A 24,876-nucleotide genomic window follows, 5' to 3' on the forward strand; every position below is an offset into this window, starting at 1 on the left:
TTTATTATTAGCATTCACCATCATATCGATCTATGGGGAAACATGTCCACTTTATTTTTGCAGCTCATCATCCAGGTAAGACATCCAGACACTGATGTCAGATCAATACCATGGGGAAGTTTGGTATTAATCCCTAATAACACAGCGCAACTTAAAGCGGTATTCAGTTAAACCAACATGTTCTCATCCCAAAACGTAACATACCGACGCTATGTGCCAACCCGTCGGTATGTTGCGCTTTCGGCCACCCAGTCCGTCTGTATGTTATGTGTTCAGAAACATAAGAACAATTTGGAATGAATCTACACGTGCACATTTATTTGACTCGCTTTGGAAAACACTATCTAATGATTTAGGTTATGGTTAGGGCTGGAATACATCGCTGGAACGTGTGTTACCGCCGTGAGAGTCATTCTATTGGATTCCATTCACAATCCGGCGCGTATCATAGGAATGCGGAAGGTTACCGTTCGGGTTCCTACGGGGCGCCTCGGGACGTGACAAATCGTTGGTATGTTACGCGCTGGGAATGAGAACGGTCTCGCTGAACCCTCCCCAAATTTAAGGGCAATCAAGACAAGCAAGGAAAGCAGTGCTTGACCACTTAAAATAGAAACGAGACAGGCGAAGACGACATTCAGCTCACGTAATCCAGTCAATATAAAATTATTAAATGACACGTGTTTAGTCTTTCAGGCTGTGCAGGCCTGTCAACCTGTCATCAGACTTTTAATTAAGCTTGGCGTGGATCTTTTCATTTACCTGTTAGCTTATTTCAGAAGTTAAGATTTGATTCAAAAGCAAAAGATTTTCAGTAATGCAAATTACTACAGTTTGCTTCATCTCAGTGTGTGTTATCTTGACTCATATATGTTCTTGAATCAGAGGTTTTCATATTGATGGTCATATCTAGACTGGATGATCATAAAATCACAATAAATAAATAAAATAAAAGCAGCTGAAGCCACGCATCACAAAATTACTTTAAACTGACACATTTTCACAGCATGAATTAACTGAACACATGCACAGTGAGATGCATTCGGTCTGTAGGATAGGGAGTTTGCTTCAGGCAGGCTGCTAAACGTACCAGATGGTTGAGGATTTTACTGCAACACGATTATTCAAAAAATGCCCGACAACAGAAAAAAACAAAGGGAGCTGAGCTGATTTGACTTGCAAATACGTCAGTGTGATTTCTGACACTCGCTGACACTCATTGTCTTATACCAGCATGAGTAGGCGAAAAGAAATGTGAAGTCTTAGTAAAAGCACTTTCTCTTTCAAGTCATTTTTAACATGCAGGGTAAGATATTTTTTTTCTTTTTCAAAAGAAGATCCAACAGTTCAACATTAACACTACTGCCTTAAGGTACAGTAGGAACAGTGTGCTGACGATGGGGCCTAGCAAACAGCAGCAGACAATGTCTCCCTCATGTGGTTTAAGGAAGGAACAACATGTAAAGGAACTCTTCATCGATGTTGCCTAACATAGAGACAAATAAGTTTCAAAACTAACAGCAAGGACCCACGACAATAGTACAGACTCAGACTTCCAGCACTTTCTGAAACAATTAGATTTCTGAAGCATTAGGATCATCACTTTTATCATGTTGCTTGTCAATGTGTTCATGGTCAGTGGAGCAGTAATGTCTTTCTAAATAGCATTTTTCTCTTTAACCTTGTGCAGTTGTGTCATGCACACTGCTGAAACTCAATGAGTTAGAAATTGTGCAACTCAAAGTACATAACTGCAGTGCAGTACTAAAAGTTTATTAAAATTTAAGACAATCAGTTCAACTTTATTTACATAAAATCAAATCACAGTCACCTCAATGCATTTTATATTGTAAACACCCTACAATGATACAGAGAAAACCCCAACAATCAGATGACCCCCTATCAGCAAGCACTTGGCAACAGTGGGAAGGAAAAACTCCGTATTAACAAGAAGAAACCTCCAGCAGCACCAGGCTCAGGGAGGCAGACAGACACTATACAAAAGTTTCCCCAATTTCTTATATAAACACAAATTATTGAGTTGTATATATGTATTCATTATTTTTTTGGGAAATACTGTTAAAACTGTTTTTCAGCTGCTGCTCTGCCTGGTAATCGTCGTTGGGTCTCAGTAGGAATCTGTGCATTTCTTTACGAGTCATGTTTCTTGTGAAAATGACACACATCCAGTAAACTGGAGCCAATCAAAACGTGGGGCACGTTTGACACCCATCCATAAGGATCTCAGCTGGTGCAGAGATCACATAGGTAATTCCAAATATATCAGCTTCTGTATTTTCTGAATCAGCTCCCAAATAATTACCCACTGACTCCTGTTTGTACTTAGATGGTTTAATTACTCTTCCCTCAGCTCTTTATCTTTCTATTACACTCATTCCCATTCATATTTATTCTTAGACTCTACTGGAAATCACAGTTCATATTTAACTTACCTTATATTTGGCCCTGGTGCACTCACTCGGTCACTGTCTCAAACAACCTTCATCTAGATCAGCTTTCTTCTGATTGGCTGCCCCTGAGGAACAAAAGCTGTGAACACCAGTAGGGTGGGGGCTTCTGCGCAGCCAGACTTCTTTGCCTGTGAGGAGCATTTTCTTATTATATTTGGTGTTGTATGGAATTTCAGCCATGTTTAATAGGAGTATCCAGCACTTTTAAGGTCCCCTTCAACATTCAGCTCACACCAACAAACTGCCTACTTTACATGTTTTTCAGGCTTGATCCCCTTTCTTCACTCAAGCATCTTTTATGCACAGTTGAGTGATAATATTGCCATCCTGTGGTGAGAAATGAAGCACCACTTTACAGAAACAGGTGAAATTTGGACACCAGTTCAATGTGTGAATGAACTGAACTTTGATCTTGCAGTCAAATGTATTTTATTTTATTGTACAGGACGTGCTTCGACAGTCCTGTAGGCTGCTGGTGCTTCAAGTTGAACATTTTCAGTCATGTTGGATACGAAGGTTTGGTGACTTATTAGCAGCTAATATTTGGAAGATTTTCTCACCGTGTTGTTCCACTACATCTGTTATCTGCCAACATCATCTGTGACCCTGACTTTTTGCTCTGGCAGATAAAAATCACAGTGCTGCCACTTCTCCTGAGATCTGTGGTGCACTCATTAGAAACCATTTGCTTAAACTAACATTGAATTATGACTAACATTAAGTTAGAACTGCTAACTATTTCTTTCTTAAATTATATATAAATAATTCTGTTCTAATTGGTGTGTGATGAAAAAGAGTTTGAAATGTTTTCACCTTCTTATCCCTCAGTGAATGCTCCCACTCCAAAAACAAAACCTTAAAGAGGGCCTTTCACATTTAGTTGAGATTTTTATTCTTGGGACTCTATTAGAGTAGCTTTGTATGATTCACAATGATCCCCATTTATTTTGGGTTAGGTTTTGAATAAAGCTGCTTTTAGCTGCTCCCTTGTTCATAAGGGGCCACCACAGTGGGTCGCTCAGCATTTTTTATTTGTGTCTCCTCCAGAGATGGGCAGTAACGCGTTACTTGTAACGCGTTACTGTAATCTGATTACTTTTTTCAAGTAACGAGTAATGTAAGGGATTACTATTGCAAAAACGGTAATTAGATTACCGTTACTTTCACGTAGGAACGCTGCGTTACTGCGTTACTAAAACCGTGATTTTTTGCGAGAACGTCTCATGACAGTGACGTAAGCGAGTGCGACGTTCGTGACAACAGCTGTGTGCAGATCATAATATATCGAGTGCGGGACAGAGTGTAGCATGCAGCGTTTAAAGCGTGGAAGTACTGACCTTATTTTGAGTTTGATTCCATAAAAGTGACAAAAACATTAGTGTCCGTTGTGCGTGGGAAGAAAACTTCTTTTTACAGCGAAAAACCCCCTAAACTTCCAAGCAAGCACCGAGTGTACTACGACGTAATGTGAAATTCACAGAGAAACTCGCGGATTCTTCCACTGACCGCTGCGGCACACCTGCACCAGGGTAAACCTCCTCCGCCTACCCCAGTCCTGCTTTACAGGTGAAAATAGAGCAACAGGACCGCTAGTCTTTGATTTTATTTATTTTCTGCTGTGTTTTACTTGCATCTATTTGAAAGAGTGAGTGTAAACACAAAAAAATATTTTATTTTATGTGCTGGAATGTGCAGAAAATAGGTTTAAATGTTAAACAAATTTCTTCCAGTCAGAGAATGTTGCATATAATTAAGTTTTTGCTTGATGCATAAAGTTAAAAGATTAAAACTAATAAAACAAGTTTTAAAAAGAGACTTTTCCATTTGATTACATTTTGTATGATGGATTATGCAGAAAAAGTAGAATTGGGCTGAAAGATCTATCGCTTTATCACCTATTCAGGTTGTAAATCATGTTTTTAAAAAGTAACTAAGTAACTAAGTAACTAAGTAATTGATTACTTTTGAAAATAAGTAATCAGTAAAGTAACGGGATTACTTTTTGGGGGAAGTAATCAGTAATTAGTAACTGATTACTTTTTTCAAGTAACTTGACCAACACTGGTCTCCTCCCAGAATCAAACCCACTGCTCTGGGCCGTGAATGAGCTCCTCAGTTTATTCTCTGACTGAAACAAGCTGTTTTAGCCCCCTACTTTTTCCCGTTAAGCCGACTTTCTTCTGATTGGCTGCCCTTCTTGAACACAAAATCTGAACAGCAGGTGGGTGGGGCTTCTGTGCTCCCTTTTTCACGTGCAGGAACAAGATTATGTTGGGGATATTCGCTCTTGATGACGTCACACAAAAAAATAATTTGTGTTTCATGAGTTCATGAACATCATTTGTATTCAAGGAAGTTAAACTGTTTTTTTGTATCTCATTGTGATGACAGAATAAGTCCTAACAGATAACTACACATAACTAAAAATCAGTTTTATAGGTGAAATACTAACCTATTGTTTGAGCTTTACTAAAACAGCTTTGTATGATTCTTAGTTCATAAATAATCTCTACTGATCTTATATCGGCCTTAGCTCCGCCTGGCTGAAAGCAGACATTTTAGCTGCTTTCCCTTTTAGGTCAGCTTCCTTCCGACTGGCTCCCTCTCAGGAACAAGTGTTACAGCAGGTCGGAGGTGCTTGTGTGCTCATGAGCAGAGCTGTGCACCAAAAATGACCATATTAAGGTCCTCATCATAACAAGCCCAGAGTAGAAGTAACTATCTTCAACCACACGTTTAGAGGAATCTGAAGCCAAAGCTTTTGCCTCTCGGGGATTACCCACGCCTACACCGACCTCATCATTTGAAATATTAGCTGTAATATAACAGTATACATATAAAAAAGAAATAAGGAAAAGCCTAACCTAACATTACATCCTTTGAAATAAATGAAGACATATTCCACTGGTTGTGTACAATTTTATTATCGTTACTGGTTTCCCTTGTCAGATAAAAGCAGAGAGAGAGAGAGAGGAGCATTATAATCATAATGGCGTGCAGCTTTCCTGTCCGAAGCTGGACCAGGGAACTGTCTGAGGTGAGTATACATTATCAACACAGGGCAAACCCCAGCGCCATAAATGCTACATGACACTGTCCATATCATAAACAGTCACAATGAGGGCTGCTGTCAAAGCTTCGTGACACTAAACCCGTCGTGCACGCCTGTCACACAGTAACTCTGAGGTAAGCTTGAGTTGGCTAGTGTTGTACTGAGCAAATAAACCTATCTATTGTATAGCTATAGTGTTGTGACCATCACTCCCTGGTTTCTCTACCGTGGCATAGCTTTGGCATTAGGAGGTAACATGGTAGCCGCCCCCACCCGCAATTTGAGAACATGAGTTTTTGTTCATTATATGAACATCGAGGAGGTAACTTCCAAGGCCTTAGGCCAGTGAATATATGAGGGACTATGTAATGCAAAGTTTAACTATTCATATTTCAAGTCTGACAAATAAGTTTCTATATACTGCTAATGGACTGAAAGGAAAGCACCCACAGGTGTGGGATTTTTTTTCTGGGTTATGTACATGTCGGAGAGCTCCCCGAACACAATTCAGTAAGATTCACTCCGAAGTGCAGCTTTGCAGTCTGAGAAATTTACAAGCTCGAGCTTTAGCTTATCCCAATAGAAAGTGAGGGTAACTTGTAGCATTTATGTTGTCGCACAATGATTTTTGATCACATTTGTTTTAGCGTTCTTTCAAACGATAAAAAAGAAACAAGAAAAAAAACTGAGTAGACTTTATGTTTCTAGTCTAGCTTCATTGGCTGAGGTTGGAGACAGCAGCATTAAATATAAGAAAGAAGACAGAGAGTGTGATACTTAGTCCTAGGCATGTCTGGCTAATATCAAAAGGTATAAATAACACTTCCTGTTTCGGTTAAACAGTTAAGACGAAGAAAACGAAGCAAACGTTAAGACACGAAAGAAACCTGATGCAACCCTTCACCGCCTTTATCCACGATTTTTGGGATTACCTGAGATTCCGGTTGTCCCTCAGGGCTTTTGATGGCAACAGCACTCCTTGATTGATCGACTGATTGAATCAATCGATTGATTGATTGAGGTTGCAGTTTTACGAATCAGATGGAGGGAGGGGGGGGGAAGAGGTCAAGACGTTCAAGAAAGCAGAGGGCGTTTGTTTCGCCGCACGCTAGATCCTTGATGTCGCGCTTTATCCCCACCACCCCAACACACCCGACCTGCAGGTTCAGCACATTCCCGTCACCACAGTCCATCAAACAGCCACCCTTTAAAAAACAAAGCTCAAAGAAGGCATGGAGCACAAAAACAGAAAACGCTTAGCTTAAAATAGGCGAGGTATCACTTACATGATTCTCCCTCTAAGGAATTTAGGCTTTTTAATACCATCTTGGAATGCACTATATATATTGATATATATATTTAGATATTTATATATATATATACTGTATATTGCCGTTAATATAAGCAGGATTACTGTTGATAAATACAGTGGCCTCCTTACCATCTGAGGCACCTCAGCGAGCTTCTGCACCCTCCTCCCTTTCATATTTGGGTGACTCAGGCCCGAAAAGGCCCTGCATTGGTGGAGCAGGAGACACTTAATGTTTTCCTATTTCATCTGATTAAAATTCGAACACAGACGTGCCCGACTTCAGTCACTCTTCATCCACACTCTCCCTTTTTGAATCCTCTTCTTTTTGTTCCAGAACCTGAGGGCGGGGGCTCGGCAAGGCTGCCACCTCCGTAGAAGCGAGCGAGGCGGGATCCTGTTGGTCGACAATCCTCTGGGAAGACGTGTCTTCCTGTGGATGCATAAGCAAAACAGTTGGGACTTTAGTGTCACTTTTATTAGATATCACTCCATAAAGTGGGCCCCTTTTCTCCCGTATAGCAGCTCAGGCCCTCTTGTCAGTCTTAAGACAGCAGTTTGGGCTTGGGCAGCTTGTTAAGGGCAGCGAAGTGGCTGTGGAAGTGCTGCACACTGTGTTTATGCCTTGCCTGCTGTGACCAGCTAACAGCTGGCCCCAGCTTCTGCTCTGGCCCCAGTGACTTCCTGCGATTTGTACAGTTTAGTAAACTCTGGCTGCTACACCGTGTCTGCACAGAAGGCGTAGCGTGTTAGCAGAGCAGCAGCAGCTCCGTGTTTGTTCACACTGGAGGCGTTCGAAAAACTGTGTGAAAAATGCACCGTTTTCTTAGCTTAAAGTGTAAGCGGGTATGGGATCGCTAGGATTCTTGTGGTCTCAGTACTGCTTTTACAATTCAGCTTTGTGTATATTGTTCATGATGACCGTCGCCGCTCTGTGCTTTTAGTGGAAAAGATGTAAATTCACTGTTCAAAAAATAAATTAATTAATAAAGGAAAACTTTGAAAACACATCAAATCTCAATGGGAAAAGAATTATGCTGAATATCTGTACCGCTATGGGCTGAGTAATACATTAGCTAAGCCTTAATCCTGTGGAACACCTCTGGGACATCCGACCTCAGACTGTCCGGGAGTTCAGTGATGTTCTGGTCCAGATCTGGGAGGAGACCCCCAGAACACCACCTGTCACTTCATTGGGACCATGCCCCGATGTTTTAGGCATGCATACAAGCACATGGGGGCCACACAAACTACTGAGCACCATTTTGAGTTGCTGCAATGAAATTTGGGTAAAATGGACTAACCTGCTGTATCATTTTCTAAATTTGGGGGGTTTGTTTGAATTCAGCCCTCTGTATCAATATATCCTCTATATAGCATACATGTCCAGCATGATTACAGATCTGATGCGTTTTCAAAGTGCTCCTTTAATTTTCCAAGCAGTTTACAGTGTGACATGGAGCATCAAATCGAGCAGTTTTACCCGGCCTGTACGTGTTCCTGCTAGTTATTTGTTCTGGCCTCTCCTTGGGTAGAATATGGTCATGTAATTAAGCCCGTGTTTACTCACTTGCTCTGAGAATCGATGATTCACCTGATCCGTGAACTCCTGCATCTCTCCTTCCTCCCCATTCGAGTGGCAGCTTGGACTTGGTACCTCGATCCCATGGCTTTCCAAAATGGCAGCTTCTGGTTGGGTCACACGAGGAAGCAGAAGTGAGATAAATATAATGTGTAGAACATGTGCACATAAATTAATGAACAATAGCAGAAGCTAACATTTCCAAAAGCCTTAATCTGTCGTTCCTGTTTCCATCTTCCTCACCTATATTCGCTCTTCTTTTCATCTCCTTCCGACGATTGGCGAACCAGTTGTAAACCTTCAGCGCCGTCACACGCTCAAACTCTGACAGTTTACAGCCTGAAGGTTGAAACAAACCAAACATACAAAACAGTTAAATGTGCAAATCCTAAGGATTTTATTTTGAAATTCCAGGTGCTGCTTACACATCCTGTTTCTCTGCCTGCAGGCTGGCTATGTTGTTAACATGATAGTCCAAAACGTCCTTCAGCTGCCCCTACAGGAGGTCTCGTTTCCAACTTAGCTACTCCAACTCTGGACTGAAGTGTCCCACAGTTACCACCCTACTGCTGGTACTGGTTCAAGTGGCTCTCCAGTGGATCCATCAGTGGATCTTTAGAGCAGTATAACAATGTGGAGTTGGAGTCTGTCTGAAGTAGGAGAGACTCACTTGGAAAGGCAGCTGAGTGACGTGGAGGTCGGCCACAACAGCAGCCTGTGAATCTGCAGGTACGAAACCTCAAAAATAAGACAGAATGGGGCTAACTGGAGCTAAACTGGAACTGAAAGTTTCAAAGAATGAGTCTACGGTGTTTGTGGATTTCAAAGATGCTGCAGAGTGATTGAAGCAAAACAAGCGACCAGCACTGGAAAGTCAAACACAGTTACAGAGCAACAAACTTCCAGATGAGCAACTGGAGCGACGACTGATGAGAGCGAATTAAACTGTTTGTTGACATATGACCATCAGCTTCGAAGCGATGCACGGCGACCGATTTGCTTCCAGTGTGGATGCAGCTTCAGAATTCAGGAGCGGTGAAGCTGTTCTGTGATGAGGAAAAACATCTCTGGAAGGTTCTAACGGTCCAATCAAACTCCAGGAAAAAGCTCAAACTCTTGCTCACTTGCTTTCTCCAACAGCGTTTATGAACGTTGATGTGCATGACAGAAAAGCAGGTGTTCCCGCTCAATAAGGTGTAGGCAGCATTTTAACTCAAAAAAAGACTAATAATAGACGATGAGCGACAGCGACTGATCGCCCGTCAGCTGACATCAATTCAGCAAGATGTATTTTCAGAACTCAGAAAAGTGCGCTTTACTGAGGAACCCCTCTAACTACCTGGTTTCTGGATGACGGAGTTGCAGGCGTTGGCGATCTCCTCCCGCTTCGCCTCATCTGGATACTGGTTCTCCATGAAGAAGCTGGAAGACATGAAGAGCCGCTCTGTTGGCAAAGAGCTCAATCACGCAGGCGTCACGGGCATTTATTAGTCGACGTGCGGCGCCGGTCTGAGCCGAGCTAGTTACGCCCTAATTTTACACTTCATCAACTTTTCAGGCTTTTGTATTGAGCGGCAGGAGAGTTAAGGACAATGTTTACACAGCGAGAGAGCAGCGGGGAGGGTTCGCGCCGTGAAGGGACAGATTAACGAACCCATTAAGCGGATTCATTTCTGCAATTCAAGCTTTCTACACTCAAAACTCTAACCCTGTAAATACGACTGTTTTTTTAAATAAAAGATGATTTCTTTTTTAATCTAAATGAGGATCAGCGTAACCATTATTTCTATCTTTTTCTCTGCAAACTTGCGTTGCTCATATCTTGCCTTTTCCTGTCTCTCTAACAGTGAAAAAGAATCATTATTTCACATTAAAACACACACAGGGATCAATTTCTCCCAGCCCTCCTATCCTCTCACCTCCCTCCCTCCCTCCCTCACACACATCATCTTCACCTCTACTGTATCGTCCTTGGATCTGAACTAGCTCATAAGGATCAGCACTGCAGTAGAATTGCGTAATCCCGGGGTACTGCTGGTGAGTGTTGTCTGCGTGCTCTTATTACTTTGAGTGCCCAGACTGCACCCTATACTTACAGCAACCATTTAATAGAGAAATCAATTGCACACAGCGGGCACCGTGCTCCTCTTTCTCAGCATCCGTCTAGGTTACTGAGAAGACTGTCTGGGACAAATACGTACCAGGGAAGCAGGGTCACAGCAGCCCTAATGAAAAATGACATCATAAACTGAGACGGTTCTGCTCGCCACTGAGAGCAGGAAGCCGCGGCAAAGAAGCCATAAAGGACACAAATACTGGAAAGGTTTTTAATGCCGACCGTTATCTTAAGCGACGCTGCGCTTCTGTTCCAAGAACTCGGCACAGATGTGCTCCAAGTCATCTGAAGTTTTCTGCCGATCTCGGCTGCTTTCTATGAGCTTTTTATGCTTCAGAGCGGCACATAAACTTTATCTAAGTACAACAGGTGACCGCGGGAACAGGAACATCTAAAAATCCATTAAACTTACTTGATAAACTGATGATTTTAGAGCTGTAGCAATACGAATGGAAAATGTAACTGTTGTTCAGTTACATTTTCCACTCATTGTTTAAGGGGCTGCAGATGTTTATGGTGTCAATTTAGGATCTATCCAGAGTTATTCTAATTATGTAGCTTTACCTTAGGTTTTGTTAGTTTCAGTATTTGTTTTTGTCACTGCACTTCTTATTATGAAGAGGGGACAACTGTCAGCGGAAATATTTCGGAAGAACAGAACAGCTATTTCCCTCGTTAGGCGGGTTGTGGCAAACTTTAATTTTGTACATTTACAAAATCCTTGCAGCTGGTTTTATGGTTTTTTTTTAGTTCATATAAAATGTTTTGTCCTACCTGGTTTTAGATTTGAATTTAGTTTTAGTTTACTGTAATAACCTCGGTCCTATGAAGCAGTGTGTGCCTAAATGAATTTGAATTTCAGCTAAGTTTTTGGATTCCATCAACTATGAAAACAAGACAACCAGGATAAAACTGGGACTTTTCATTTTCTTTACACAAAGCTCAAATTCCATCTTGTGTCCTAAATAAAGCACATCTCTTCCCCATCGGTGCCGCTCCGTCAAAAGCCAAACTCACTTGCTCTTTGGTTGAGCTACAGCCAAGACCAGTCAAGACCATATTACAAAGGGTATCTGTCAGAGGTGAGGACCTACAGACGGTGGTAAAACAAACTATAAGCCTGACAGATGGTCTGCAGTAATGCTGAGATTATATTGCTCTGTCATGGTGAACAGAGGGCTGAAGGTTAAGTTGTCAATTTACTAGTGGCTACATTCATGTTTTCAACTATAGCAAGGAGTTGTGGGCTGGGACTAAAAGAGTGAGATTCTGGATGCAAGTGAAATGAACTTCCTCTGAAGGGTATCGGGTCACACACTCCTGTGGACCTCACCCTGTCCTTTAGTGATAGAGTGAGAAGCTTGGTCACTCAGATTAGAACCACCACTGCTCCACATCGAAGAGCCAGGTGAGGTGGTTCAAGGCCCAGGACACCGCGGTAGACTCAGGACATGCTGGACAAATTATGTCTCTTTGTTGGCTTGGAAACATCTGTGTTGCCCCCCCCCCTTAAAGAGGTGGCTGGGGAGAGGGGGGTCTAGGCTAGGTATGGGTGTGACTAGTTGACCAGACGATTAATCATTGCTCTTTCAGTATCATTTATTCTGTAAACACTTTGATGTTCATTGTCTGTAAATTTTTGTGTCCTAAATATGATGGCGCTGCAGCCCTGACACTGTTGTAGAAAAACGCCATAAGGCTGTTCATCTAAACGTGATCTTTTTGTTAAGCATATTATTATTAGATGTTTTAAACGTGACATAATGACATTGCAGATATAAGCAGTGGAAATCTGCTTTATCTTAAGGGTGGCTGGCCTCTCCATAACAGACAGGCTGAGGAGTTCGTTCATTTGGGAGAGGCTCAGACTGGAGCTGTTAGTCCTTGGCACCAAATGAGCCTGTTGAGGTGGTCACCTCCTGGATGAGGTGTCCTGCCTGGAGGAGGCCTGGGGGTAGACCCAGGACACGCCGGAGAGATTACTCTCTCGGCTGGCCTGGTACACCGCAGTGTTTCGCAGGATAAGCTGGAGGAGGCCGCTCTGCTCAGGCGTGACCCAGCCCCAGATAAGTCGAAGAAAATGTACTGATGGATAATAATAAGACTTGAACATCTTTTTAGTAACATGTTTTCATATCATATTCAACATGAACTTATTTTAACTGTTCTCTTTTTCCTTCTTCATTTTCATTTTAAAAAGTATAAAATGTTGTGTTCATAATCCATGATGTGAGGTGCCACACAGTTAAGCAGCATTTAAAGTGTGATTAATGTTTTCAAATGTCTGTGTTTAGACAGTTTTTGACAGTGTCCATTAAAAATTGGACAAAATTAAATTGACATCTAAGTGTTTATTAGTTTCACATTAGTTGGCTAGTCTAATATTTTTCCTGATTTAGTCACCAGGAACATCCCTAGTCTGAAAATCTCTGCTTTAAGTGCTACTCCAACAATCCAAACCTGATACACGACAGAAAATAAAGCTGAATGGAAAACCACAAGCCAAGTCTAATTTAGTGTTAAACCTTCCTCACCTCTCCATAATTGATTGGCATTCCTTTCTCCAGGTGAAACGGCTTCCTCTGCGCAGCCTCAGTGGACCGCCCACTATCCCTGCTCTGTCGCCTGCCATGATTCCCGTCCTCCAGTCAGGCTCTTCCTTCACCAAAGAACGCATTGATAAGGTAGCACCTGTAGAAGGGAGAGCATGCAACTTCACTTTCCAAGACCAGACCTTTACAAAGGGTGTCGCTGTGTCCTTCAGTCTGTTTCTCTTTACAGTGGAAGACTTGACATTGTCTTATCCAATGTGTAACACTTAGCCTATGAGTTTCTTATCCCTTTTTGGCATTTAAAAACTGAGGTTTAGTCACTTTTGTTCATTTTATGTTTTTGTCCCTCCAGACACAAACCCATTAAAAAAACTTTCAGTCTTCTGAAATAAGTTTTTTCACTCTGATGAAGTCATCTCTTGACCCAGCTATCTTAGCTAATTATAGGCCAATCTCCAACCTTCCTTTCATATCAAACATCCTTGAAAGAGTAGTTGTCAAACAGCTAACAGATCATCTGCAGAGGAATGGCTTATTTGAAGAGTTTCAGTCAGGTTTCAGAGCTCATCACAGCACAGAAACAGCTTTAGTGAAGGTTACAAATGATCTTCTTATGGCCTCTGACAGTGGACTCATCTCTGTGCTTGTCCTGCTAGACCTCAGTGCAGCGTTCGATACTGTCGACCATAATATTCTGTTAGAGCGACTAGAGCTGTAGGTATTACAGGTACTGCACAGCAGTGGTTTGTATCATATCTATCTAATAAACTCCAATTTGTTCATGTAAATGGAGAGTCTTCACACACTCAGGATAATTATGGAGTTCCACAGGGTTCAGTGCTAGGACCAATTCTGTTTACATTATACATGCTTAAATTAGGCATTATCATCAGAAGGCATAGCATACATTTTCACTGCTATGCTGGATCAGGTGACCCTGAATCCTCCCTTAGTTATGCTGCAATACATGTAGACTGCTGGGGGATTCCCATGATGCATTGAGTTTTTCTTCTTTAGTCACCTTTCTCACTCACCATGTGTTAATAGACCTCTCTGCACTGAATCATACTTGTTATTAATCTCTGTCTCTCTTCCACAGCTTGTCTTTTATCCTGTCTTCCTCCTCTCACCCCAACCGGTCGCAGCAGATGGCCCCGCCCCTCCCTGAGCCTGGTTCTGCCGGAGGTTTCTTCCTGTTAAAAGGGAGTTTTTCCTTCCCACTCTCGCCAAAGTGCTTGCTCATAGGGGGTCATATGATTGTTAGGTTTTTCTCTGTATGTATTATTGTAGGGTCTTTAACTTACAGTATAAAGCGCCTTGAGGTGACTGTTGTTGTGATTTGGCGCTGTATAAATAAAACTGAATTAAATTGATGCACAAGGAAACAGTGCTCATGTAGCCTCGGTGCACATTTTAGCACATACAGTCAGGGAAAAATTATATGAACCCCTGCTGATCTTGTAAGTTTGCCCACTAACAAAGAACTGATCAACCTATAATTTCAATGGTAGGTTTATTTGAACAGTGAGAGACAGAACGATAACAAGAAAAAAAATGCATTTATAAAAAGTTATCAATTAATTCACATTTTCATGAAGGAAATGGGTATTTTATCCCCTATCAATCAGTAAGATTTCTGGCTCCCGGGTGTATTTTATACAGGTAACAAGCTGACAATGACAGCCTTCTCAACTTGTTACTTGTATAAAAGACAGCTGTCCATAGAAGCAATCAATCTATCCAGATTCCAAACTCTGCATGATGGCGAAGACAAAGAGCTTTCCTAGGATGTCAGGGACAAGAATTTGGACCTACACAAGGCTGGAAGACAAGACCATCGCCAAGCAGCTCAGTGAGTGTCCACAAGGCCCCACCGGTTCAAGAAAGCAGATGTACAAGCCCGTTGAAGTATGCCACTGAACATCTCAATGACTCAGAGGAGGACTGGGTGAAAGTGTTGTGGTCAGATGAGACCAAAATTTCTTTGGCATCAACTCAACTCACCATGTTTGGAGGAGGAGGAATGCTGCCTGTGACTCCAATAACACTATCCCCAGGGTCAAACATGGAGGTGGAAACATTATGCTTTGGGGGTGTTTTTCTGCCAAGGGGACAGGACGACCGAACCGCATCAAAGGGAGGATGGATGGGGCTATGTACTGTCAAATCTTGGGTGAGAACCTCCTTCCCTCAGCCAGGGCATTAAAAACAGGTAATGGGTGGGTATTCCGGCATGCCAATGATCCAAAACACACGGCCAAGGCAACAAAGAATTTGCTCAAGAAGAAGCATATTTAGGTCTTGGAGTGACCTAGTCAGTCTCCAGACCTTAATCCTATAGAAAATCTGTGGAGGGAGCTGAAGGTTCGAGTTGCCAAAAATCAGCCACGAAACATTAATGCCTTGGAGAGGATCTGCAAAGATGAGTGGGATAAAATCCCCCCTGCGTGCAAAACATGTGGCCAACTACAAGACACGTCTGATCTCTGTGATTGCCAACAAAGGTTTTGCCACCAAGTACTAAAGCATTTTTTGCAAAGGGATCAAATACTTTTTTAAAATGCATTTTTCTGGATTTTTTTGTTAAAAAAAATTCTAAAACTGATACGATGCCTTGTCCTAAACAGTCCTTCAACAGAAGGCGTTTGTAGTGGTCAACTAAAAGGCTTAAACAACACATCTCAGCTGTAGATACTTCTTTTTCTTTTCAGATCACATTCATGTCTCAGGTTTTCAAAGGACATGATATCAACACAATCTGCATGACACAGACTTTGAATCTTTTCAACAGCTTTTAAAAGCTCAAATCTTACATGTAGCAGGGAAGAGGGAAAAAATGGTTTCGCTATACTGAACTATGTTTAAATATCTGATTGTGAATGTGAAGAATTTGGGGTACCAATCACAGTGCATGTCGGATTTTATATCAAACCCTATCAGAACTTTTTACCATCTGTACTTTGACTAAGCGAGCTTTATGAAAACACTGTCACAGAAAGGTTGAGTGTATTGGAACAGAAAGGGAATCTTAAACAGAGAGTAAGAAACTAATTTCTAAATAAACGCGTGAACTAGCTCTCGGATGAGAGGTGAAACGCATTTAAGAAACTTAAAGAAGTCCATTCACTTTTCTTTCCAAGCTCCTTAGATCACCATGACCTGGATGACTCAGAACGTACAGAGACAACTACATTTAAACCACACCCACTCGCTACAATGGAGAGCTGGATATGAAACGTCTGGAGCCATTTCTTTTTAGCATTAGAAATCTAAGTTTAGGAGCCATCTGAGACTGCTGTAAAACCCCGTGCTGACAAAGCAGGTCCAGGCTGATCAGCATGCAGACCCACTGTGGTGCATGTGTCTCCTGTGGCAAGCTGCTGATGCCAAGGAGGGCGGGGTGGGGATGCGCGAGTAAGGGCGCAGTTACCTGGCTGGGCTTGAGCAGCTGCGGCTGCAGCAGTGTACCACGGCAGCAAGTGCATCAGCAGCTCTCTCTGCCTGCTCCACGATGGATTGGGGTTGAGGTTGGTGTTGGGATTGGGGAGGATGTTGGGGAGGCTGCCGCTTGCCCCTGCTACCGTCCCGTCTCTGTCCCCTCCCCTGGCCCTGGGACTCACGCTGTGCTGGCTTTCACTCCACCTCAGCCCTTCAGTCGGGACAAAACCAATAGTCAGGCAGGCCACCGCCACGGGACACAGACACCAGCTGTGGCAACAACTGGAGGCTGATAGTTTGCATCTATGTCTCTGGATTAAGGGACACACTCCTGCAGACGTGCCTTGAAATGGTAACTTTATCAACAAATACACGCTCTGTAATTTCAGTGGATTGGCCGATCAGGAATCAATTTCACAGACAACACTGCTTCTTTACAGATTCATGGAGGGCAGGTCAATAAGAGCTCATGTAAGAAGCAAAGCGCTGTGGCCACTTTGGCTCAGAAACATTGCAGACAAAGTAGTTATTGTTAGTATCACTGTTAATAGCTTGTTTGTTAGCCATGTGGGAATGAAAACCAGCACCAGAGTACCTCCAGCGTCAGGGCTGGGAACTACAGAGGAGCTAAAGCGAAGCCTGAGTGGGACGGTGTGGGAGGGGGGGAAATAATAAAGCATTAAGATGAAAGGAGACAGCAGGGACAGCAGATGGTCCATCAGCGGCTTTGTTTATTTCACACACTAACAATGTAAAGATGGGACTTTTTGACATGATTTAGTGCGGGAGCATGCTGTTTGACAATAATCAATAAAAGCAGGGAGCATCTTGAGTTGACGCCCGTTTGTCGTGCCGTCGCCATTTTAATGCTTGCCGAATTTGCATCTCAGGACGAGGCGAGGTCAGCGCTGACCCGAGCTGTTACTCTAGACTGTGCGGAGAAGCCGGATTCGCCCGCTAAAGTTTCATTTCCCAACCAGAAGCCTTAACGCTATCGATTAGAATCTCCTGTGACGGGACTACCTTTATCTGAAAATATAGATTTGTCTCGTGTCCTTTCTCGACCTCGCAGCCATTGTGGACCAGGTTGGGGTTAAGCGGGAGGAATTAAAGGTGTGCGGGTTTACCATGCGGGAGGATGGTGGGCGGGTAAAGCGGAGGAGGAGGAGAGGTGGATGGGGAAGGGTTAGCAAGCGGTGGTTCGCATTCAAGACACACAAGACATATTATCCCTTTCTAACACGAGCCTTCTGTTATCTAATCTGCAGTGTAATCTTTCATCATTAACCTGACATTCAACCTTGAGGCACTGATCTGCACCTTCTCATAATTAATCCAAAATCCATTATTCCTGGGAGGATCTGTGTCCCGCTCCTCTCCTCTGTAAAAGTTACATGTTACGCTTGTACCTCTTGGCCTGCGTCTCACCTGGGTTGTTCCTCTCCAGCAGGTACCAGCGGTAGAAGGCTCTGCGCTTGGAGTCGCTCATCTCCAGGCCCTGCTGCAGCAGCCACTGAGAAATGTAGCTCTGGCTGATGCCTGCGTGCGGGAGGTGACACACGTTATTTTAACAGGTTGAGGACAATGATTTATGTCGCGGCGCACCAGCGGCGGCGGCGCTGCTGGAGAGATCGGCTGTGTTCCAGCTCTGGAATACTCCTGTTAAGCTAATGAAGCCATCCCCCGACATCGATACTTTAATTAAGGACGTGATGTAGTGCAATCCATTTTCAGGGAAGGAGTAGAAGTTTACTGACATGAACCTGCTGCTACTGCAAACACACATAACACAGCTGGCATTAGCTGAAGCCCATTAAAAGGCTCTTTAAAATCTTTCTGACTCGGTGTGCTTATTTTTCTTTTTCTTGGTATTAAAAGTCAGACTGTGCTCAGGTACTCAACTGTATTCAGGCTTTTGAAAGCAAGTCATAATTACCAGTTAACAGTTAGGTGCCTAAATGACAGTAATGTGAGTCTCTCTGAACTTTGTTAGACAAACAATTAATTTGAAGACTTTAATCACAATATTTCTTCAAGTGTTTTACCACTATGAGTTGCAAACCTGGCAACTCAATGGCCCTAAAATGACCACCAATACCAGGAAATTCTATATTTTAGGATCTTTATTTTAGATATAAGGTACAACATTAAATTAGCCCACAAATGGAAACCTGACGTATCTGAGGGGTAGTTTTATGGTTAGGTTTTAACAGAATGTGTGCAACTCATGTCTAAGCATCTGCGATGGCGCGGAATTTCCCCCATTTGGTGACTGATTGCAAATAGTTGTGGAAGCCATTTCCAATCGCAAGGTGATTGCACAGGTTGGCTGATAGGAGGCAAGTCTTTTCCAAACAGTCTTGACTCAGACAGACTGCTGAAAGTTTGCAAATAAGTGCCGTCTCATTTATAAAAGCAGAGAAATTGTTGATACATTGACATTAACCTGATTCAGTCTACACCGATAAGTGCAATTTGTCTACAATTTGTCTCTTTGCAGTACGGGACTCGACTCAACTGGTTGCCAACTGGTTATATTATTATATTACTATAACAGCAAGGTTGCTATGCACCTAAATAATTTTTCAGTTAAATCTCCGTATTGCAGCAACTACGTCACTATTTATATAGGTTTCTGAATTTCTGAGTCTATGATGTTCAGCACACAGTTCATCACAACTGATCACGATTGCATGTTGCAGACATGCTCTTCATCTTTAAAACCACCAAAAGCAACATGGCCACAATTTCACTGAAAACAATAATGTTGGTTTGTGTGCGTGGTCTCCCAACAGTCTTAAACTATCAACAAATTTAACCCAACAGGAAGTTAACAGCAAAACAAGAGCAGTTTGGAGAGATTTCACAACTTTAACAGCAACAGCTTTGCTTTATGTTTGCAGTAGTTTCAGTAGTATCAATACTACACATCAGCAGATGCCTGAGGCCAAGGTACAAGTATTGAATAGAAACTGGCAAAAGTGGGATGGGAGCATCTGTGAGCCAGTTACACTTCATTTTGCAGTTTAAAAAAAAAAAAACGAGACTGAATGAGTTGGCAGAGAGAACAAGAGCAAAAAGCCTGAAAGCAGCTTTTCATTGTTCAATACAGAATCGTTTGGTTTAGCATTTTGTTTGAATTAAATCAAGACAACAAAAGTTAAAATCTAATTAAATGCTGAGCCCCCCCGTGTTTCTCACTGCACGATCAACAGTATAATGATCGGGAATGTCACAGCAAAGCAGAGTACCTGTAACTTGGCCCACGATTGCCTGAGAGATCCTGCGGTTGTTCAGGAAAGTTTTAATCTCTTCTTTCACCAGGTTGCTGTCTCTCCTGCGAAAGCAACAAAAGGCCCCATCACTGCCAGAAGAACCATTACACGGTGGTTAAAACACCAGCCTTTGCTCCAACTAACCTTATTCACTGCTGCTTCTCCTTTCTCAGCCATCCCTGAGCACCTGACCTGAATTAACTGCATGTAAATTCTGAAGAATAAGCCTTCGCCTCTGGGAATAGTAGCTGTCATTATCTGATGTTATAATAGTCTCTCTACTATTCCTTTGGTCTCTCTTGCACCACAATCCTCCCGTTCTCCCTCTCCTTACCTCATGTACTCCTCCACCTTTTCCTCCAGGTCCCAATCCTCCTCCCCCATCATGTCGTAGCTGAAAGACCGCTGAACTGCCACAGTGGGAGGATAGAGGGGTGGGGGAGAGGCCTCGAAGCTGTTGCTCGGGGACAGCGCGGCGCCGTCCAGGCCGGAGGTCTGCGTGGTTGCTGAGGCCAGGGAGAGCGAGGAGGCGGAGGATGACGACGACGAGGATGGGGCTGGGGCGGCAGTGGCGGGGGCGTTGTTGGAAGGGGCCGGGTGAGAGTCACAGTGGGACGGGCGGTGTTCGGGGTCCAGCCTCTCCAGGGACTCCAAAGCGTGGATGATCTGAGGTTTGGTCATGCCGGACAGGCGCAGGCGCTGCAGGAGGTCAATCTGCTCGATGGTGTAGCGGGGCTCCACCTCACAGCACTCCATTCTGGCATCTAAAGTAAATGAGCCGGGTTTATCGAGGCGAAACCAATGAGACACAAGACCAAATATGTGAGTGAGCCTGAACCAACCATCACCCTATTAATACACCCGAGAGCAGCACGGACGGGCTGATTTCTCACCAGATAAACAGCACCACGAGACTTCACAGAGTGCTAACAAGACATAAACGGCTATATTTATCCCCACTCAACACCATTCACAGACCTTAAATAGAGATAATATGTTGCAGACTTTTTCAGAACCTGCAGAGAAATGATCAAAGGAATATTAATAGATAAGAAAGGCACACGCAGCAGGATTCAAGCACTTTGAAGGAGTTTATTTATACTGACACTTTAAATGCAAATCTGATCCGAGTATTTTGGTAACGTTAATACTCGAAAAAACCCAAATAACTTTGAGTGAAAACATGACGAGGTTATAAAAAAATTGCACTTAGAAAACAGAGCACTCCGCACTGTTCTCCTGCGAGGAACCCTTTGGGTCATTCAAAAAAAAAAAAAAAAAGTTTTGGCCACCTTTCAAATGCTTGGCACACTGCACTTAGGCTAACCTTGCTCCATTTGTCCTGGGTGGAATTAAAGTAAGATCACCCTGGCATACGTAACCTAACATCAGGTCCCACCTCGGCTGAGTCATATCCATCCTTTTAGGGGTTTTTTTTTTTTTATCCTAGTATTCACCAATGATTAAGATGCACTAAAAAGTAAAGATCACATTAAACTTTTTAAAAAAAAATTTTTTTAAGAAATGCAGGAATTTGACATGACCTTGCTTACTTGAAAAGCAGGGGTATTCAGAGTGGGGCATCAGGTAGCATTAGCCCCCCTCAAATTTGATTTTGTATGATGGTCAGTACCACTAGATGTTAGCACAGATAGGACCAGTGGTAGACATACCTCAGTGCATTTACTCAAGTACTTCAGTGAAGTACAGCAATGGAAGGAAGGGCACATGGTGAAAAAACTGTGCAAAGTAAAATATATGGATCAATTCATTGTGGTGAATCCTCTGGAAATAAGGTAGCAGCATTAAATATGTTTAATGCACTGAAGTACTTCTAAAGTATATTTTGGATAAAAATAATGATATAGTTGTTTATTACTTTGGTTTTGCATGTTTTCTAAAATATCCATCTCCTTAATATGAAGCTGTATTTTTGAATCTACCAGCAGTAACTAACATTAGCCTCCAGCTGCAGATGATTTTAATTCAACATCTTGCATGAAAGTCTGCATGAGTACTTTCACTTGAAGTGCATTAAGTACATTATGATGATAAAACTTTTGCACTTTCACCTAAGCAGGATGATACATTTTAAACACCCTGCCCTGTTCTTGGATGACAATAATCTACTGGAGTAATTTCTCCCACTTTTGCATAACTGTAAATAATGGATAATGCTGCTGCTACAACAAACAGAAAAAGTTCAACTTGTTAAATGTGTTGCAAGAACAGGAAACCTCCAGATCACTGCCGCCCGGAAAAAGTTAAGTTGTTGGATTTTTTTATTTTATTTTTTTTTACAAAGCTCTCTGCTTCAAAAGTCATGCGCTCCCAAAGCAGAGCGCAGTGATTTAACCCGCCACCTTTACCACACACGCATCTCTTTAAGCACAACTGTAACATCCAAATCTCAGCAGCTGGCTGACTTTGACTGTTTCGCTGTCTCGTTGTCGATCTTACCTGATGGAGGGGGTGACACGGACAGCCGCCCCGGGAGTGGTTCAGTGCGTGGGGTCGCAACGGGGACACACCACTGTCGCATGGCTCAGTGAAGTTCAGCTCGGCTGGACCTCTGAGGAGTCACACAGGAGACTTGCTGCAGTGTGTTGCGTTTAAATCGCCTCTATTAGCATCTTGCCAAACCTGCAACAACAGATCACTCCCCTAGCAGCCTGTGCTGGCTAAGCTAGCGCCGTCAACTCCAGTTGGTTCCCCTGAGCACCAACCTCCCATCAACTGCTGCTTAGCTGTCCTGTTAGCCAGAACGAGACTAGAAAGCGGAAGCGATGCTTGCAACCTCCAAAGTAAGACAAACTGGTAGCTAGATAACAATAACCATTTTTCACATTATACTGCATACACAGACAGAATTAAACTGAATTCGGAAGCATATAACTACTTTATAGCTATTTTACAAAATGAGTCTATTTTCCACCTCCTATTCTATCTGGGGCCATTTCCATTTATGTCTCAATTTAGTGTTAGATTTTTACACTTAACTCAGCCGTAAAATGATAGAGTAGCAAACATAAATAAACAAATAAAATACTTTTCACATGCCATGTCTTTTCTCAAACTCCAGTATCCACTTATACACACAGAATTACAAAGATGAATGTGAAACACTTAGAAAGTTAAATGTATTCACCTTTTGTGATCCATTTACTGAAATAACAACTATTATTTTGCTCCAATTATGAGCGCAAATTGCCCTTTTATTTTGAAAAACTGGGGAAACGATGCTACTCAGTCTGGGTACCTTGATAAAACGGTCTCTCTTGTCTCGGCTAACAACTTACCCAAAACTTGCACTTTAAGGGCAATATGAGCACTGTTTCAAACAAAGAACCGTTTACGAAACATTCACCGTTCTAGAGCGCTACAGCCAAACATTTTATGTGTTAAGTCGAAGGGCTGGGACCAGCGCCAGCTGCTAACGGGTTAGCTCGCTTGCTAGCTAAGTTAGCTGGTGGCTAGCAGCGGATTGTCCCGCCGCGGAGCACCTCTCTTACCTCCCGTTGCTGAAGGGAGACAGCTGCAGCCGGCTGGTCGGACAGGGCAGATAATTAAAAGTGGCAAAAAAAAGTAGCGGTTCACTCAACTCCGCTATAGGTAATAAGTCCTGGGTTGAAGGCGGACGGTGAAGTTAACGAGCAGAGGGTGAAGGATGCGGGGTCATGTTGTCTTTCGCTATGCAGTGGGGAAATAGTATATGCAAACGAGAGGAGTCTGTCTCAATTTGTGACCCCTCACCCGACAGTACCGTGAAGGCAGCAAGAATTATCATTATGATTTCCGGTTGTACAGTGCGTGCTAGAAAACGTCTACCCTAAATTCAAGCACGGCTGCAGGGCAACATGAAGCCAAAAGTAACGTTTTAACTAAAATGTCTGAAAATGTAACGATGCTCGTGCGTGCATCTCGCTCAGGCGGCTTTAGCGGCATTTAATCCCCATAATGAAAACATTTCTTCTTTTATTTTGGTCAAGTACTTAGGAAATATGTCACTAAATCGGTTATCCTTGACGCATCACCGCCCAATACATAAGTGGGTCTGTCTGCAGACTGTAATAAGCTTCCTTGCAAGCGTTTGCAGACGAAGCCATATGAACAGGAGGTAAACAACAATTATAATGAGTGGATAAAACGAGAGTGTGGCTGTTCTTGGCTTGGAATACCATGAAAAGTACTTAACCCTAATATGTATTTGCAAGGAGCATTTGCAGCTTTGTGAGGTAGTGCCTTGCAAAGCAGTCAGTGGGAGCCTAGAGAAAATCAGAAAAATCTATAAAAATTAAATACAAATATGGACAGAAAAAATTGGGGACAACTTTTAGGTTCTTGGGCATCACCCTGTACTTTAATACAGATGGTATGACTTTAAAAAATGACGGTGCACAAAAGTCTGAAAATGATTCTGCATTAACTATTTTTGCATAATGTTGGAAAAAGTATTTGAATCTTGTTTTAAGTAAGAATCATAATACTACAATATGAAGGTAAGTGTTTCCAAGTCCGGCAGTCAAACTCGTTCAGAATCTTTTTTAAATATGAGAATCTTTTTTAATGCCGCTATGCCAAAAGTCTACAAAATTATATCCTCTCATTCAGTGCAAAGAAAGAAATTTATCTTAAACTTTATTTTATTTACAGTATAAAACAATATATAGATAGATATATAGATATAGATATATGTATGTAGGTTTATGTATGTAGTTATTGATTGATTACTTGTAGTAAGAAAAAAAGCATTAGTGTTAAAATAGATCCATTATCACTCAGGGCATCTACATGAAACGTGTCATTATAATTCATAATAATAATGATTAATTAGAATTATAAATTTGAATGACTAAAAACCTATAATGTCATAATATACATTATGTTAGTATAACTATTAATCCACAAATAATAATAATGAATAACATTGGGTCAGGTCTTCCTGGGCCTCTCAGTCTATGTAGGCTGTAGACATAGGCACCTTCCTATAGCGTTGTTGCATCTTTGTACATCAGTACTCTCCAAGAGTGAATATCAACTGCCGATCTAATCTAATACAGCTGGATTTCATTGTCCAGCTT

General features: G+C 42.3%; 1 protein-coding gene across 2 annotated transcripts; it reads right to left on the reverse strand.

Moving 5' to 3' along the window:
• Positions 1 to 5,370: 5,370 nt before the first annotated feature.
• Positions 5,371 to 24,396, reverse strand: zgc:91944 (homeobox-containing protein 1). Of its 2 annotated transcripts, XM_005450764.4 has the most exons (11): positions 23,308 to 24,396; positions 22,256 to 22,367; positions 20,130 to 20,559; positions 19,772 to 19,857; positions 17,949 to 18,059; positions 16,513 to 16,731; positions 13,065 to 13,221; positions 9,754 to 9,836; positions 8,658 to 8,753; positions 8,403 to 8,521; positions 5,371 to 7,265 (listed from the first exon to the last, which is right to left on the reverse strand). In XM_005450764.4, the coding sequence occupies exons 2-11, from the start codon at positions 22,335 to 22,337 to the stop codon at positions 7,119 to 7,121; spliced, it is 1,530 nt and encodes a 509-aa protein (XP_005450821.1). In that variant the 5' UTR covers positions 22,338 to 22,367; positions 23,308 to 24,396; the 3' UTR covers positions 5,371 to 7,118. The 2 variants fall into 2 exon arrangements, with proteins under 2 accessions (XP_005450821.1, XP_005450823.1); XM_005450766.4 differs by lacking the exon at positions 16,513 to 16,731 and having other exon boundaries at positions 23,308 to 24,389.
• Between the last annotated feature and the right edge of the window lie 480 nt (positions 24,397 to 24,876).

The sequence above is a fragment of the Oreochromis niloticus genome, linkage group LG22 (assembly GCF_001858045.2).
Source record: "Oreochromis niloticus isolate F11D_XX linkage group LG22, O_niloticus_UMD_NMBU, whole genome shotgun sequence".
Lineage (NCBI taxonomy): Eukaryota > Metazoa > Chordata > Actinopteri > Cichliformes > Cichlidae > Oreochromis > Oreochromis niloticus.